This window comes from Carassius carassius, chromosome 36 (assembly GCF_963082965.1).
Source record: "Carassius carassius chromosome 36, fCarCar2.1, whole genome shotgun sequence".
In the NCBI taxonomy this organism is placed as follows: Eukaryota; Metazoa; Chordata; class Actinopteri; order Cypriniformes; family Cyprinidae; genus Carassius; species Carassius carassius.
Window position 1 is genome coordinate 24,643,458 of NC_081790.1, and position 18,946 is coordinate 24,662,403.

The 18,946-nt window shown below is 37.3% G+C and overlaps 1 protein-coding gene across 4 annotated transcripts in view; it reads left to right on the forward strand.

Annotated features, from left to right (window-relative positions):
* The window catches only part of LOC132117464 (dachshund homolog 2-like), a 145,654-nt gene that overhangs the window by 108,063 nt on the left and 18,645 nt on the right, over positions 1–18,946 (forward strand). For 2 of the 4 annotated variants that reach the window (XM_059526763.1, XM_059526764.1), the window contains exons 4-7: positions 10,381–10,533; positions 11,796–11,968; positions 13,085–13,220; positions 13,467–13,541. In XM_059526763.1, the coding sequence (XP_059382746.1) occupies positions 10,381–10,533; positions 11,796–11,968; positions 13,085–13,220; positions 13,467–13,541 (537 nt within the window). The remainder of the gene's footprint in view (positions 1–10,380; positions 10,534–11,795; positions 11,969–13,084; positions 13,221–13,466; positions 13,542–18,946) is intronic. The other 2 variants (XM_059526765.1, XM_059526766.1) reach the window with 1 other exon arrangement.

The following is an 18,946-nucleotide window of genomic DNA, read 5'->3' on the forward strand; positions in this document are numbered from 1 at the left end:
CGAATAGGGGTAACATTTGAGAAACCTAATGAATAATTTGGCAGTTTATTGTCACACTTGTCTAGCCCATGTTGTGACACTAGTACCAGAATCCTGTCCGTTCTTGAGTGTGAGATGTTAAGCCCAGGATGTTGTTTGGGTTGGTGTAAACACACACGCACACTTGCTGATTTTTCACTGACCAAAGGCATAAACATACACACACTGTTTATAGTCCCATACACTGACAGGGCCAACATCAACACATGTGACCGCTCAAACAGGGGCCTGAAGACCCTAAACCCATCAGGGGCCCAAACAACACGACCGGGAAGATGATTCACAGGCCACAAAAAAAGTAATGACCCACCCAAAAACACAAGAATATTTGTATATTTCTCTGATCAAAGCTTGCTTGCTCTTGTTTTGATCTGTGTCATTTTCTGAGCCATATTTTGTGCTTACTAATGCCGTGAGCCTTTTAAGACACCATACTTTTGACCTCAGTGCTAATGCGCTGCCCAGCGTTATATTATTCACAGACACGCATGTACTTGAGTCTCCAGGCATTGAACGGAGGGACTGTGTAGGTGGAGGCAGGCTTAGGTGCCAGATGGTGAGGCTGACTGGCCAAAAAACACTCCAATTCAGTGGCTTAAAGGAAGCTCTTTTCCCACAAATAAAGAGTCAAGACTAATGGTTGATCAATATATTATTGCTAAGCCCTACATATTGGCTGATAATTGCCATTTCTTAATTACTGACTTCAGCCAAAATTATTTTCTGTTTGGATGAGTGTAAAAAAATTGATTTTTTGACAGCATTTAACAGTTCTGTGTAATAAAGTGCAGCGGCACTCTGGAAGCATTTTTTTTTTTTTTCATTTTTCTCATATGGCTTAAAAATTGTGTATTAAACATGAACAAATCCGACCAGCTACTAGGTTAATCACAACATTACAAACTTTGGGCCCTATTTTAACGATCTAAACGCAAAGTGTAAAGCGCATGTCGCAGGTGCACTCAGGGCGTGTCCAAATCCACTTTTGCTATTTTAACGACAGAAAAACGGTACGTGTGTCAGGGTGCATTTTGGGAATGGGTTGACCCTATTCTCTTAATAAGTTTGAGTTGGTCTATGGTGCAGTCTGTTTTCATCTCCTTAAAATAGCAATGAACACACCTCTTTTATATATATATATATATATATATATATATATATATATATATATATAGTTAATAAAGATAATAAATAATAATAACAATTAAAAATATATAAACAATATTTTTCAAGTTGAATGCAATTTAAAGTATTTTAAGAGCGTAGGGAAACTGTCTGGATTCCATTTTTTGCTCTGCTTCATGGGAATGGATGTTCCCTGCAGAGATCTTTTGGCATGATTTGCTTGCTGTGAACTAATTTTGTAGATTGGAGATTATTTGCAGAATCATGGTTTTTCATCATGAATTCTGCTGTTAAGCATGATGATTCCTTAAAAAAATAGGTTGAAATAATGCTGTTAGCACTCTAAAGCGTGCGTTTTACGGTCCCACTTTATATTGTGTCCCTAATACCTGTGTACTTACATAGTAACTAAATGTGTACGTACTGTATTATTTACCTACAGTGTAAGTACACATTGATACATAGTATCTACGACTATAATATTTCTGTAACTACACACATGTAACAACCCCTCAGAATGGTTTGTGCAAGTACAAATGTGTAACAGGACATTGGTAACAATATTTTTTTTCACTTCACTAAGTACTCGTGTAACAGGATGTATAAGAGTAATTGGAACAATTTGATCCAGGGGGTGGAGATGGGTAGGTTTAGGGATGAAAATGGGATCCAGTGTCTGGAAATGGATTGGTTTAGAGATATGTAAAGTTGGAGGAGTTAGATCTCAAGTTGGAGTTGGTGCACCACTGTAATAACAGTGTACTTACATGGTAACTCCTCAGGAACTGTCCACTTAATATCAAGTGTAACATTCTGGACACCAATCACAATTTATATGTAAAGCCTAACTTTTCTGACCGCTGTTGTGTAACATCAGAGTAATTACACGATAAAGCGAATATAAAGTGTAACACTTTCTTTACCAAAAGTGCTGTTAGTCCTATTACACATTGTACTTTCATTACCAAAAAGTGTTGTTACCAATGTCCTGTTATACATTTGTACTTATACATACCATTCAGTGGGTTGTTACATATGTGTAGTTACACAAACATTAGAGCTGTAGATACTATGTACCAATGTGTACTCACACTGTGGTTACATACTATGTACACATATAGTGACTATGATAGTATACAGGTATTAGGGACACTTAACCCTGTGGAGTCAATAAACGCATATATGCGTTATGAGTCATTTTCTCCTGATAACCCTGAAAAGAACTTAAATTACACTATCAGTTTTAATCGTACAGATAAGAGCAATACATCAATCGAATCTGTAAAGGGTCTACTTTTTTACATACAGACATAATAACAACAAAACTTTGTGCATTTATAAAATAAAGATAACAGACACGGTGTGCTGTCTGCAGCCTTGGTCTGCGCTGATCTTCATTTACAAACACGTCATTAAAATGAACTGTAACTCCGTGAATACTCAATGAAGAGAGATATGAGAGAGATCCATAGAAAGCTTGACATGTCTATTTTAAACTAAACAAGTGCTGCCGAAAACAAATATTCTGTGATAAAGTAATCCATATAAAAACAACGCAATGTCCATTTTTCACGTCTCCCTTCATTATTTTCTAATGTGACCACGCCCCCGCGCTGAATGCGCATTTCAGATTATAATGTTTAGCTGAAGCGTGCAGCTTGAATATGCCCACACAGAAGAAAAAGCGAGACTGGTCTTCAAGTTTTTCATTCACCCAAAAACAACAAACAATGCTGTTCTTTCAATTTACCCCCCCCCCCCCAAAAAACCCCTGAAAAAATATTCTCAGCTCTTTTCAACATTAATAATAATAATAATAATAATAATAATGATAATAACAACAATATATATATATATATATATATATATATATATATATATATATATATTGTAGAAAATCTGATTGTTAAAAGGATTCCTGAAGGACTGTGTGACTGGAGTAATGATGCAAATTCAGCATTGAAAGTCAGCTTTGATTGTTCCTGATAAACTGTTTAACTGCTCCCCCAAGTGGATATTAAATTATGTTGTGGGATAATTAAATATATTCTAAATAAACTACAAACATTCAATTATATAGATTTATTTTGTTCTCACATTCTTTCTTGTAACTCCTCCCTCTCAATGACACAAGCTGACTGAATGGCTCATTATGCAGCTCATTATGCAGCTCGTTATGCAGCTCATTATGCGGGACTTTGTCTTCTCAGGTGTAAATCACAATGATACTCATGATAGTTGATGCCTACTCGCATATGACTTTTACCAACAAAAAGTGTCTTAGAAAATTTAAATCAATATATTGTTTTCTGTAAGGGAGTAAACAAGATGATTTTCACATAATTTATAACGAAAATTTCTAGGCTACAAGCTCCAGTTCTCAAAAGTCCTGGGAACCAATGTTTTGTATGTGTTTTATTGCCTTATTCAAGTGATTTAACATTTTTAGTTTTTCACAAACCATGCATACATTTTTTTTTTCAAAAACACAATCATGTACATACATGCTGCTCACATATTATTATAGCCCAGTTTGTGCTGATTACAGCGAGATTAGACTTTAGCCATTTAGATGTTTATAAGAAACTGAAAAAAGCACAGATGTCAGGGCATGACAAAACTTCTCCAGGCCCCAAAATACCCTGTTACATTTATGAACTTTCTGTTCCCTTATTTGGTCACCTTCCTCATTGTTTTGGTTAATTGATTATTCCCCACCTGTCTCCAGTTCCCTCATTACCTTCTGTGTGTTTAAATACCCGTTCTGTTCAGTTCCTCCTGGTCCGTGATTGTATGTGAATGTTAATGCTGTTATTTGTATATGCAACGAAACTGATCTGTGAAGTGTAGTATATTGTCTGTATTCTCCTTTGTCTTCAGTAAACTCCTCATTTTGATTACTATCCTCCTCGAGCACTTTTGTCCTTCGTTGGCACACACCTAAATTGTAACACTTAGACTCCAGAGGGTTAATATAAAGTGGGACTGCCGACTTCCAACAGCAACAGATTTATACATTTATTAAATCCAATTTGTCAGAAGTTCATTTGGCTGCTTGTTTTATATGGCAAATGGATTCAGAAAAGAGCAAAAGCTCTACTACAGACCTGATTTCTGGATCAATGTACCATATAGACTATTTATCTATCAAAACAGTAATGAGTCATTTTGAATTATTTGTGCACCACCTAATTTATATAATCTAAGCTGTCTTAACCTGCCTGGCACTACATGAACATGTAATTTCCCCCTAAATCTAATAACTGGTTGTGCCACCCTTTGCATCAACAAGTGCAATCAGGTGTTTGTGATAACTGGCAATGAGTCTTTCACATCGCTGTGTAGGAATTTTGACCCACTCTTCTTTGCAGAATTGTTTTAATTCAGCCACATTGGAGGTTTTTGAGCATGAATGATCTGTTTAAGGTCATGCCACAGCATCTTAATCGGGTTAAAGTCCAGACTTTCACTTGGCCACTCCAAAACCTTAATTTTTCTTGAGCCATTCAGAGGTGGACTTGCTGGTGTGTTTGGGATCATTGTCCTGCTTGAGTTCACAAACTGAAGACTGGACATTCTCCTTCAGGATTTTCTGATAGAGCGCAGAATTCATGGTTCCATCAATTATGGCTTGTAGAGCTGTGCGTCCACATCACAAGCCTGTGATGTGGACGCGATATTACTCTGTTCCAGAGCATATGCATGACTGCCAGCCTTGAGTGGCAGTCTTACTAGCCAATAGAGTGAGCGCACCTCCGTTCTCCCCAATCAGCTCTGCTCTAGCCAACTGTGTAAACGCCCACCATTTAAAAAAACAAAAACAATCGGAAAGCAGAAGAGAGAGCGGGATTATGGTGTCTACAGGGACAGATCAATAGTTAGGCAAATTAAAACTAAGGAAAATGTTATGTAACTTAAGCTTCGAAAAGACAGACAACAAACAAAAAAGATAATTTGCAAGAGCTGCGTCACAATTACATATCAAGAGCTTCCCTTATTGCATGTTTGCTATTCCACGCAGCCTGTTTCGTAATGCTTGTTTATATTCACGTTGAATACTGCGCTTTATCAGAAAATCCTGAAGGAGAATGTCCGGTCTTCCCTGCACCACAAATCTCCACGAGCGCATCTGGCAGTATGGATGTGGCTCGATGTACGCGCACAACCTGCGTCGACTCGCGCCTGTCTCTGCATTTAAAACTAATGTAAATTCAGTCTAACTGCTTGCTAATTTCACTTGGATGAAATTAAACATTCAGCACATTTTCCACTTGTTCTTAAAATCCCAAATACAATGTAACGTAATACTTTAATAATTTACTAAATAAATGCAGTTCTTTATATAAAAAAATTTTATCTTTCAAGTGAAATTCAGTAATTAAGTTAATTCTGTAAACGTAGTTATACCATTATAATCTTGTCTGCTGAAAAAAAAGCTAAAACAAAAGAAAATATAGAACCCCTACCAAAACACAATTGAAAATTGATTGGATTTCAGTGTTATAATGGGAATTGTATTGGTTTTAATGTAAAATATAATGGTGTCTATTTGATGGATTCTATTGGTGGGATGTAATATGGCAGATGGCAACCAATAGAACAACAGTAATTCCTATTGGAATAATGCCAAAAACATTTTTTTTTGTTATGGTTAAATGAAACTGTAAGAATTTCAATTTTTTCTTTTTTTTTGCAGCAGGGTAATGATAGTCATACTGTGCTGCACATTATTAACAATATTAAACTGAAGCTTGACTTTGTAAATTTAAAATCGCATCGCAATCGCAATATCAGACCATCACACTACCACCACCTTGTTTGACTGTTGGAATGATGTTCTTTTTATGGAATGCTGTGTTGGTTTTATGCCAGATGTAAATGTAAAGTTAAACTCTTTGAGCATCAGTCCACAGAATATTTGCCCAAAAGTCTTGGGGATAATCAGGATATTTTTTTGGCAAATGTGAGACAATTCTTTGTGTTCTTTTTGGTCAGTGGTGGTTGAATTTATTTAGATCACGGCATGATGTGTTGCATTTCATGTATGTTTAATTTTGTCAGACAGGTTCTATTTAAGTGATTTCTTGATTCAACAGGTCTAGCAATAATCCATCCTGGGTGTGGCTAGTGAAATTCAACTCAGCGTTCTAAAATAACGTGGCTAATCACAGTTCTTTCATGATTTAACAGGAGGGGGCAATTATTTTTTCACGTAGGGCCAGGTAGGTTTGGACAGCTTTTTTCCCTTAATAAATGAAACCATCATTTAAAAACTGCATTTTGTATTTACTTGCATTAGGAAGGGGGCAAAAACCTTTTCACGGCACTGTATGTGCAAATAAAAATAACTGTAGCTGTAGTTACTGTAGCTCAAATGGCAAAGCATGGTGCTAACAACACCCGAGGCTCCCAGGAGCACACATAGTGATCAGATACCTGGAATGAACTGTAAATAATGGCAGAGAGTGTGTGACTGTGAGTGTGAGTCAGACGGAAGACTATATCCGGGGTGAGGTTAATCACAGAAAACACTGAGGTGTTAATGATTTAGATACAAATGCTTGATAGGCGTATTAGTTGACACAAATTCCCAAGTCTTAATGCGTATCAGTTTGAGTTTTATATCGCAAGCGGAGAACAGCGTTTCTTCGCACGTGCCCACAGATGCGTGTCGCAATTACAGCAGACTTTTTAAAAAGGAATTCAGTTAACCAGCTCTGTCAGCGTGTGGTTAAGGAGCATCGCGGTGATGGACACATTCTCAAAGCATGACTGACGGCTGGACGGGATGCCGAAACACAGACACTCTCCATCTCTCGTGCTTGCTCACTCTTCCTCTATCTCTACTGGCTGGCATTAGTTTTAGGCTAATTACTTTAGCAGCCAACACTGGAGGAGATTTTGGGTTGAACCCAAATGGGCCATCAGCACCAGAGCTGTGGATAGTTCAACTCCACACTCACTGTGATATACTGCATGCTGTCTCTCACACACATAACACACGCTTGCAAAGTCTTCTACTGCAGTTAGCCTGTTACAGAGGTCACAGAATTGAGTTATGGGATACATGATGAAACAGAGATATGCTGCTTTAAAAGTGTGGAGATGTGCTCATTGTGATTATTACGAAGTCTGTTTAATGATGTAGAGGAACACAGTGAGACAAACTCATGCATACACGTGTATGCGGAAGTTTCTTCAGTTGAAGGCACATCTCCCATAGGTTTAATTTGATATGTATTATTATTATTATTATTATAAATAATTTTTTTTTAGATGTCTTTGTCCTCAATTTAACGTGTCCTTTCTGAATAAAAAGAATTGTACAAAATCTTACTGACACCACCTTTTGAATGATAGTGTACAGTATATAAACTATAGAAGATTTATTTATTTATAATTAATCAAGTAATTGACAAGGAAATGCTAGCTATTTAACCTTAGCAATACAAACGAGTCCTTCCCATTTTCCAAAAACGTTTAGAATGTATTTTCCGCCACAGAATGTAATATAAACAACACATTTCAGATGAGATGAAAATAGCACTACATGGAAATGTTCATGATTTTGATTACAAACAAAACTACAAAACTCTCCAATGATATTTGTATATCTGCTCTTGGTTGGAAGACAAATGAAAATAAGAAGAGAGTTTATTTAAAGAGAGTTTATTGAAGTCACAGGGCTAATAATGGCTAGAAACACCCGTTGGCTATTTAGCACCTAAACTACGGGACCTCAGAGCTTGGCTTGTATGTTCAGAAATTAATTATATTAGACAAGAGCAAATATAGGTCATGTGGAATTTGCAATGCAGACACTTTTCCTCTCTGTCTCTCTTCATATACATCTCTCTTAAAGATAGATAGTTCACTCAAAAATAAAAATTCTGTCATGACCTGCTCACCATCATGACATTTCTATGGAAGCCTGTTTCTGCCACTGATTAAAAAGTAAAACAAGGTAATTGTGACTTTTTATCTCACAATTCTGACACAATTGCGAGTTATAAAGTCAAAATTGAGAATTATAAAGTCATAATTATGAGATATAAATTCGCAATTCTGACTTTATAACTTGCAATTTTGACTTTATAACTTTACAACTTAGAACGTTAACATCACAAAATATTTATTGTGAGTTATGAAGTCAGAGTTGCGAGATATGAACTAGCAATTGCGAGAAAAAACTCAAAATTGCGAGTTTATATCACACAATTCTGAGAAAAAAAGTCAGAATTGTGAGATAAAAAGTCGCAGTTACCTTGTTTTATTATTATTATTTAGTGACGGAAACGGGCTTCCATACATTTCAGACCAGACCTTAAAACTCGGGAAAAAAAAATAACATTCTGTTTTTTGTTGTAACATAAAAATAGTAAAACTGTAGTAAAACAGTAAAACTGATTACATTGATATCTATGCATCATTATGCGCTGATGGGCCTCACAAATGGCTTCAGAATTCATTCTAAAGCAGTTTACATCCTATTACGACTTCATTACACAGGGCGCATACTGCTTATGGATTGAGTATTGATATCAAATGTCATTGTTCCCTCATCGTTTTGTGTTTCATCAGCCCATGTACACATGCTCTCCTCTCAGCCTCAGGTGTTTGGGCACAGCCATTACTTTATCAGGCTGTTTTTTCCTGCTCATTCAAATGGCTCCCTGATGAACGGCGCCCCCGCGTTCTACAGAGAGAGATTTTAATTCGTATTATTATTAAAAGAATCACTCACTGCAATCTGTTGCAAAAACACCATCTGCTGGATCACTCGTAGGACCTCCGTTGCTTATTAGGCAGAATTAGACAATGATTTCCTCTCCTCTGCTTTGCATTCCTTCTCCCTCCTCTCTCAGCTAATTCAACTTAAGTTGTTTTATGGCACTTCGCATCGAGCTTTTCTGCTGCATTTCATTCCAGTGATTAATTCCCAGATGTCATGTGTTTTGGGATGAGCTCGGAGTGATTGGCAGAGGGGTTAACTCTTTAACGGCTTTGGAAGAGATGGTATTTTGTGCAGGAGTTCTTGTCTGTAGGTGTTGAGGCAGTACGACTGGCGGGAACACAGGTTCGAATTAGGGCTGCACGACTAATCGCATGCAATATTTAATGATCGCTGATCGAGGTTTTTGTGCAGCTTGACATTTTTCAACGGCTCTGTGTAGTAAATGCTGCTCCATGTGAAAGCACGCACGTGATGGAGATTTACTGCTGGTTTCAGAACTGACTTTACTGACAAGATGCGCATTAAATATCACTTGCGACTTATCGTGCAGCCCTAGGTCGAATCTGGACTGCCCTTTGTTTTCTATCTTGCACTCATTGTAGTATCAATTTAAACACCCCTATGCTACACACTATAACTGTTCTCTTAGTCTATTTTATGATGTTTTTTTGCAAATATTTACAATATTTATTTAAAAAGTATTTATAAGCACATTGTGATAGTATATATTGTTCAAACTTGAATTTCTGCTAATTTAATTTAAAAAAAATTACTACAGTAATGTTGTCAAATTAAACAGGCTCAAAATAATAACATTCAGACACATTAAATGAGAAAATTTGTCTTAAAATAATGTCACAATACAATAAATATTAATAGTCTTAAAAATAGGCTTTATTTTGCATACTGATTATAATCTCTATTTGTAATATTTTCTATATTTATATACGCATACACTACCGTTCAAAAGTTTGAGTTTTTTTTATATACATTTTAAAATAAATTAATTGCTTTATTCAGAAAGGATGCATTAAATTGACTGAAAGTAACAGTAAAGAGTTTTTACATTCTTGCCAAAAGATTTTCATTTCAATTTTTTTCTTATTCAAAGAATTCTGAAAAATAGTATCCCTGTTTTACCAAAATATTCAACATTAATTTATACATAAAAAAGCATATTTGAATACTTTTTGAAGAATCCTGTGACACTGAAGACTGGAGTAATGACTGCTGAAAATATATGAAAAAATGTTTGAATCAAATAATGTCCTTTTAAATTATAGCATTATATATTGTGATTCAAAACATTTTTAATAATATATTTGCATAGTACAAATCAAAAGTTTTATTTCAAAAGAGCAAGAGAAGCCTTTGTTTTGTATTCTCCAGTCTTGTCTCTGTGATTACATGTGGAATACTGGCTCTGTTTAGGGATCCAGACTCTGATTCAGTCTCCCTCTGTATCTCTCTGCTGTCCCCAGGCGGCAGCGAGTCGTCCTGGGATAAAGAGAAGCTCCAGTCCCCCCCCTCCTCCAGAGCCCAGCATGGTCTGGCTCACGCCGGCCTCTCCGCTCAGCATGGCCTGTCAGGGTCTCATCTCTCTTCCCTACAGCAGAGTCATCTCCTGGCTAACAGTGAGTCATTCATTCATCACATCCACTCATTCACTCGATCACCAGCTCCAGGTGTATTGATTGCGCTCAGCCCGACTGAGTTAGTCATTTATTCTTGGGGTCATTTAGACTGTTCTTTAAGTCACAGTGTAGTGTATTCATGACTAGCAAGTGTTTTTCATGTTTTTTTTTTGTTTTTTGTTTTGTTTTTTCAAACACATTTTACTTTTGTAATGTGACATTTTTTGATTGAAACTAAGAGGAAAACATTGATTTTATCCATTGGGATTTGACTGGATGGTAAAATATGAGCTATGATATTAAATATTGTATTCCCTCACCTACAAAATCTTAGGTACATAACTATAAAAGAGAAGTTATTTGAAAAAAAAAAAACACTGAAACATTCTGTATTGTATAAAGTGCTTTATAAATACATAAGTAAATAAATAAATCATTTTCTTGTTTAGCATAATAATTCTGTACTGACTAATCAATCTTTAATAAATCAAAACATTAAGATTAAACATTAATAAAGGTGAATTGTGGAAATGTAAAAAAAATAATGAATGTTTTCAAACATGTTTCTTGAACACACCCCCCTCTATCATTGGTTAGACAACCTGATAGTCCCGCCCCCAACTTTATTCCGGTGGTCGAGCCAGTGTTGCTGTGTCAGGCTAATGTGATTGTTTTTTTATAGAATATTTTAACATCACCTTTAAAATAATAAAAAAGAGTATGTAACTGCAGCACAGGCCGGTCAATTTTCCATCTGTTTCAAGCCACAAATATTTAACAAAAAAAGAAAAACAAGGATAAGTGAACAAACTGAAAGTCACACAGTATTTCAATCACTAAAACAGCAAGACCTTCTAAAACAGTGATATTATTAGATTGACCTTGATGAAGCATGTTATATATACAGGCAAGCAGATGAGTCCAGAATATGAATGAAACTTTGTGCAATGCATTCATGTTCATCTGCTTGTCTATTGTATGTTTTATTAATAATCTAAATGCTAAATTTGGTCCCATTAAACCACATTAAACATGTTCTTTATACTGGTTTTCAATGCTTAACATGCAAGTTAACATGCTGTTTTAGTTTTGCCCTCCAGGTGGGCGTCGCTCTAAGGATGTGACATCATGTGAAAACAATACATTTATTTCGTGTTCCCTTTAAATATAAAGTGATGAAAACAAAAGTGATTAGTGCATCGCGGTTTACCAACCAAGTTCCATATAAACAGTCTCTCCCTGTCTCTGTTGTGGTCTTTCAGGGCTCGACCTGCCGTTTATGATGATGCCCCACCCCCTGCTGCCCGTCAGTCTGCCGCCTGCCTCCGTTGCCATGGCGATGAACCAGATGAACCACCTGAACACCATCGCCAACATGGCCGCAGCTGCTCAGATGCACAGCCCTCTGTCCAGAGCAGGATCGTCCGTCATCAAGGTAACACACGCAGCCACAAAGTTGAGACTTCAGTGGCCAAACGCAGAGAAGCCATTCATTGGGGCTCTAATGTGCACTCAAATCTCTCAGCTAGAGTCAGCTCATTTTCACTGCATGCACAGAGCATCAGTCAGAGAACTGAAGATCCCCTCGGATCAGTGTCTCGCTCCGATGATACGAGCCGCTCTATGAGCCATTTAACACCTGAGAGAGAGCTGTATACCAAACCATTTTAGTTTCTACAGGAGAGAGTTTGATTTGAAATACTCGGAGGAGGAATAACAGAATAAATGTTGTGTTGGGTCCGTGCGGAGTGCGTGTTAGGGAATATTAGATGCAGACTTTAAATACAAAGACTATCTGTTATCTTACTGCCATGTTCCCCTTGAGAGGAGAGTGTGTGAGTCAATTTACAGTTGGAGGAGGACACTTGTGTGTTTCTCCGAGATGCAGAAACTGCCCGAGGCATACAGTACACACACACTTTTACATTAAAATTCACCGCCACACACAAACATACAACTATACCACTATATAACATACAGAATGAGTTTGGTTGATACCTCTGGAGATTTAATGGACTCTTTAGCTATGAATCAACTTTGTCCCAGATGTTTCTCCTAAAATTATTTTGGAAAAAATACATTACTGTAGAGAACGAATGAAAATTTTGTTACTGAAGAATGTAATGAGAAATTGCTATCTAGAATAAATATTGAAGAGATATTATTAAATGTATTTTATTTGTGATTTTTTTTTTTTTGGAGTGTTGATGGAAATCTTAAATCACTTGTATTATCCTAACTGTGTTATTTTAGCATCACTGATATATAATAAAAGTCTCAGTTAATATTTTGATTGTATTTTTTACATCATCTGTTTTCACTGTAGGTTTATAGTTTTAGTAATTTTGTTGTGTTTTTGTCATTAATGATATTACTTTTTAATTAGTTTTAGTTTATTAGCATGTTAGTTATTATTTTTTTCAAGCTACAATTATTAATATATAAATTTTTTATGGTTTTGGTTTTAGTTTGGTTCATTTAAAACGGCAGGCCTGTTTGATTCATTTGTAAAGAATATGTGAACTGAATCTTTTTGTGTGTGTGTGTTTAGGAGTGTGTACAGGACAGTCCGTCTCCTGCTCCGTCTCTGGAGGAAACCCCTCGTCCCGGATCACAGCCCTCTTCCCACCCCAGCAGTAGTGTGTCCAGCTCCCCAAACCCACACACACAGAGTCCTGAACGCCTGGGTCAGTACAGACACACAATACTATTCACATTTAGCTTAAATATGTCTAATACCACTCATAGACTGATTGTTTTCTATAAATTCAATTATAATGACTACAGACTAATCCACCCACAACAGATATAACAAAACAGATATTAGTTTTTTACAAATGACAAAATGCTCCCAATGGTAGGCAATCACATTGCTATCAGAATTACTTCACTTCTGGGACAACTGGATGCATGCTTTCTCTTGATGTGTGCAGTTTTGAACCCAACCGATGGAGAACTGTCAGAACGAGACACCAGCATCAATATGAAGAAAATCCTTAAAGAGAAAGGTTAGTTCCTCAACAGCACACTAAAACACTGTCTACACCACATAAGTGCAATCACATTCACAAAATTTCGTTTGCAAATGTGTAGCAATGCATCAAGCACCTTTTTTTCGCACCCTCTCGTCCTTCGACTGAAATGACTGGATTTCACCTGTGAAATTTTGCAATACTGCAGTAAATGAACACTGTATCCTAACCAGGTGTAATGCAAATTTCCATAGTCAGATAATATCTCTGTCCTCATTGAACGTGAATATGCTTTACAAAGTAATCCACGTGAAATATGTCTATGGACATTTTACTAACAAATCGCGATTCACCAATAACGTGTTTTTTACTTCAATTTGATCTACATTTACAGAAAAATATAGAAACAACTGAAACCATATGCACATAATAGTCACTTTGGGTGGTCATAATGAAGCTGAATTATTTCAGCTTATATATATCTCAAATTCGGAAGTTTCCTGTGCCCATAAAAACAAATAATCCCACAGTTATTATTTTGTTGTAGTAACAATAGAAAAACCCATGTGGAAGACATACCACTCAGATGCGAGATGTAGAGCACATTTTAAACATCGTCTTCGTAAACACTGTAGTAAACACAGCCGACTCGTAGATGATGGCGGTTTAGCGCTGCCGGGTGTATTGACATCACGCATAACATTTGAATGCTCGTTTGTGAAATTTACACCACGTTGGTTTAGACTGGCAGTATATCAGCGCCACAACACTTCTGTTTTAATGAATGACTTAATTAGGAGCTTAACTGAACATGTATGAAGTTCATATTTACGGCGTGTGTGAGTAGATGAGTGTAAGAGAGCTGTTAGAGCAGCTAAGTGCGTAATTCATCATTATAAGAAAATGTTTTTTTTTTTTCTCTGACGCAATGATACACAGGTGTGTGTGTGTGAAAATCTTGAATGCTGTGGTGTGTGTGGGCAACCATTTCTGGAGCGTAAGAGCAGGTGGCGGCCCCTAACGCACATCACACACTGGGCTGCTGGGAGGAGACGATGCAAAGATGCCCCGAGGCTGTCTTAAAGAGATTCAGTGTGCACCTGGCCTCCGACCATATTTTATTAATGCGTCTGGAAAAAAATCCACCCTAAACACACACACACACATACACAAATGCGTGAACACCGCGAACTGCTCTTGTTTTTAAAAGTGCAGCATGCCGCATTTAATGCAGGGTTGAGAACAGAACGCAGGACCCAGGCAATTTAGGTCACTGACCGCATACACTTTTACACAATGACTCTTACATGTTCTTTATCTATCCAGGATAGTCCAAACTCACCATCACACATCTTCAAACACATATCAGTAGACTTCATTCAATCTGAGCGTCAGTTTAACCTACATACACACAGCAGTGGGCCGCTCTGAACACCTGAGAGGATTGACTTAGTAAAGATTGCCCATGATTATATCAAATATGTCTGCTCTAGATTACTTCTGCAATGTGCTGTCCAATTGTATTACATGCTGCTATGAATTCTCTTCTGTTCTTTTAGTGTGTCTATTCACCTGACCATTTACCAGTAAATCTTTCCCCTTCATTTTGTATCTACCTTCTCTAAGTACCTATTAATCTTTATTTTTGAATTTTTTTGTTTAATGTTGGAATGATATATTTACCCGGAACGGACAGAAGATGTTAAACTCTCAAATCAGAAAAGCTCATTTTTATATTTTGTGAAGAAAGTGTGAGTGTGATGTTTGCTTGAGCTAAACTTGCCACAGCGATGCTTGGGTGTTCCGCCCCTACATGTGGCTTGGATCTATGGGATTTTTCACATTTATAATTGCCTGACAGGTGAAAGTCTAATCACTCAGAAAAATAATGACACGTGTCTTCAAACAGCAGCATAATTCGAGGTTTTATTTATATTTGTAGAATAAATGGTGAGGGAACGTTTTATAAAGTACAGTTTAATACCTACAATTTAAGTGTAATATCTCTTTATTTTTGTAACTTTATTTTTAAGTGAAAAAGTATGGTCAAATTAGCAAAACAAGTCACATCTCACAAACAAGTCATTTTTGAACCAATCGGTTTTCTGTTTGAACACTTGAACCTGATGTGAAATCCATGCAGACGAATCCTCCGCCTTCACGCAAAAGTCCCAAACACATGGATTTTATTTAAAAGACTGGATTTCGCCTGTGAGCCTTATTTTTTTTTTAATTCTTCGCAACCTCAAATCTAAAGTTAACAACCTAAAGTTAAATGATCAGGGACTCACAAACATAGATTACCCAGGGCCCATTTTCCCGATTCCTCACGAAAGGGCCATTGAATTTTAAACACTGTTTGGCCTCTGTGTGTGTGTGTCAGTGATGATAAACAAAGTGGTGGTGGTACGTGGTGATGAATGGTGAAGCCCGGGGCCAGGAGCACTGTGTTTCAATGGGACTTTAGCGAGTGAACCCCCTCTCTAGCTCACCATAAATCACTCGTTCTCTTTACCTCTCTTCCTCTCTTTCACTCAGGGCTGGTTGAATGCCAAAAGGAGCTGCTCTCACTGCAGGCAGGGTTTCTCCTTTCTTCCATTAAAGAGCAAAAGGAAGTTCTGATATTATTCTGTGTGGTTTTGGTTCATGTGCGAAGCATTTAGCACACACTAACATCAATCTTACAATCAGGCCACTGACTCTCACAGGCCTCTGAGAAAAGTGTGACCAAGCCATGCAGCGGGTATGCGAAAGATTTCTTTTAGTTAAATGGTAAACGGAATGCTTTTGCACACATCAGAGACATTAGATATGGGCTACCTGTATTATTACTGTTAACTGAATCCCAAATTATTTTGTGAGCAGAAACCAAGCGACCAGAGCTGAGAAATTATTGTTTAGGAAGCCATTCAAACTAAGATTGGCATAGTAACGTTTAATTTGAATTCTTGTTGACTAGGATGATTCATTTACACCTTGATTAGGATGAAATATTCTGAATGTCAGATTTAAATTGGACTAATTCAACAAAAAACATAACAGACCTGACAGTATCCTATGTAGGTACCAGTGTGTTTCTCATTGGTGTTTGTTTCTGAAATCACTTCATTGTACACATAAAGTCTAGTCAAGTCTATACGTGTTGTATGATAGTGTGCTAATGTATTTGGCTTGAGCTGATGTGCAGCACTTTGGCTATAGAAGCACTTAGTGTATGTTCGTCTGTGCGAGAAGAAGCATGGGTAGGCCGAGACTTGCGCTCCGTAATTGCTCTGTCCAGTTTTCCACAGAGTAGATATGTAGCATCTGGTTACAATCAATGTTTCCCTCCGCTATTATGAAATTAGCTGCGCGGAAATGATTTGAAATGGCCTGTAATGATTTCTGATAGAAATGTGCGCCATTGTTTCGCCCTTTGAGATAAGCGTGCTGGTAAATAAGTCACAACAAAGGAAACCATCGCTTTACCTCGTTCCAAGTCAGGGATCAGGCCTCAAACGGCAAGCGCTTGGCTTTTCGAGCCTCATATTTTTCATCTTCATTTTTGTTTGTTTATTCACAAGCTCCTCCTCCAGATATGTGCTAAGGGGACCATCCATGGGCTTTGAAGACCCTTTTTGATCATTAGGTTGATTGCTGTTCTAAGCGCGTTTGTGATGGTTTAATTAAACCAAGACCCTTTGCAGGGCCTCAGCGGCCCTTGAGAGCTCTCCGACTGGAGGGTTTGAGGGTCTGCTTGCGGCACGCAGCGTTTCTCTTTGTGTTAATGACGAGGAACAGATATTAAGCAAAGAAAATCAATGACACGTTGGAAAGAAAAAGTAAACTGTTACAGTTAGCAATTTGGGGCAAGGTTAGCACGGTTGAAAGTCACCCCACAAAAGCGACATTTTTGGACGAGAACACAAGTGATAAATGATGTGCACCTATCTCCTCCTCTCTCCCGCACACACACACACACACACACACAGATGAAGGCAGAGAGGAGGAGAAGGGTGAGGACAGGTGCTTGTGTTCTGCTCTGGTTCTGAGGGAAGAGTTGGAACAGGTTTTTGTCTCTCAGGCTTGCGCGCTCTCCTGTGTGGTGTCACTATCGTATCCGAAGTAAAGTTGCCCCGAGGCGGACAGAGATAATCGTACCGATAAAAGAAAACAATACTCGAGCCAGAATTAAATAATGCCAATTACCAGTTTACAGAGCAAACAAAGCCATGAACATATAGACATGCGCAGGTCTCTACATCAACTCTACATCATACACATAAAAATGCGTCCTTTAATTTATTGTGATTTCTAATCAAATTGGCTTTTTAACCACTTAGCATTATGCTATGCTATAAGCTAAACCAAAGGCTACCTGAAAGAAGTAGCTGAATCTGAAATCGCAAACAGTTTAGTAGGTACTACATTTGAATATGCTTAGTATTTAAGTATGTAAAAAGTAAGCAAGTACAGCCTTGCAAAGTAAAATTAGCTTCTAACATACTGTAGCTACATTCTAATGTTAGTCGTTGGCAGTTGTTATCAGAGGAAGAGGATATTCTCGTTGTAGATAATATCGTATTGCGGGAAAAAATTAAATGAAAATAGTATACAACTCTGAAAACAAGATTTGAGAACCAGAAGCTACTTTATATGCTAGCATACTTGTAAAAGTTGACAGAATTTATATATTAGCCTCAATGCAAATACGCTAAAGGACTTTTCATTTCATGTGGCATTTCAAATCATCCGATCTTTCTGTAAAAATAGGGAAAGTTACAAATGAGTTCACACTTTTAAATAAAGAAAATGAAAAACTTCAGACTGCATTAGTGAAACTTTCTCAGGCTCTCTTCATCATACCTTGTAACGCGTTCATCTCGCAGGTCCATTCTTCCTTCACGCAGGTTAAGGGCTATGGTGTTGACCTAGTATTCCTCTCATTTTATATTCCACCTACTGCTCTTCTCATGCTAATTGGGGGAGAAGGAAGCGCTCATTAAGGCTCATTTCATGTACACATATTCATTAGGCGCAGGGCTGGAGTGTCAGGAAAACGCAGCCTGGCCTCTTTTCTAGTTTGTTTACTTTCCTGTTTATTTGCAGGTGAATTTGTTCTGTTAAATTGCCCTTTTCTGTAGTCTCCTGTAGACTTAAGTGAGAACGCGCCCAAATTAGTTCTCTTTGTTCTTAGTCTAAGATGTTGTGCTTTAAAAAGGAGTTTTACACTTGGTGAAAGTTTGAGCGTGGGTGCCTGTGGATCTTAAAATCCTTAAAGTTTTGTTACTACAGTGGCCTACTGATTTGTGACACATTGAGCCGTAGTTCTTACTTGGGAGACAGAGGTGGTTTGAGTCAAGTTCATATTATTTCCTTTACCGTCAACTTCTTTCTCTTATACCCATTGTTCAAAATAAGAAAAATTGGCCAAAAACTGAAAAAAAAAAGATTTCGTTTAA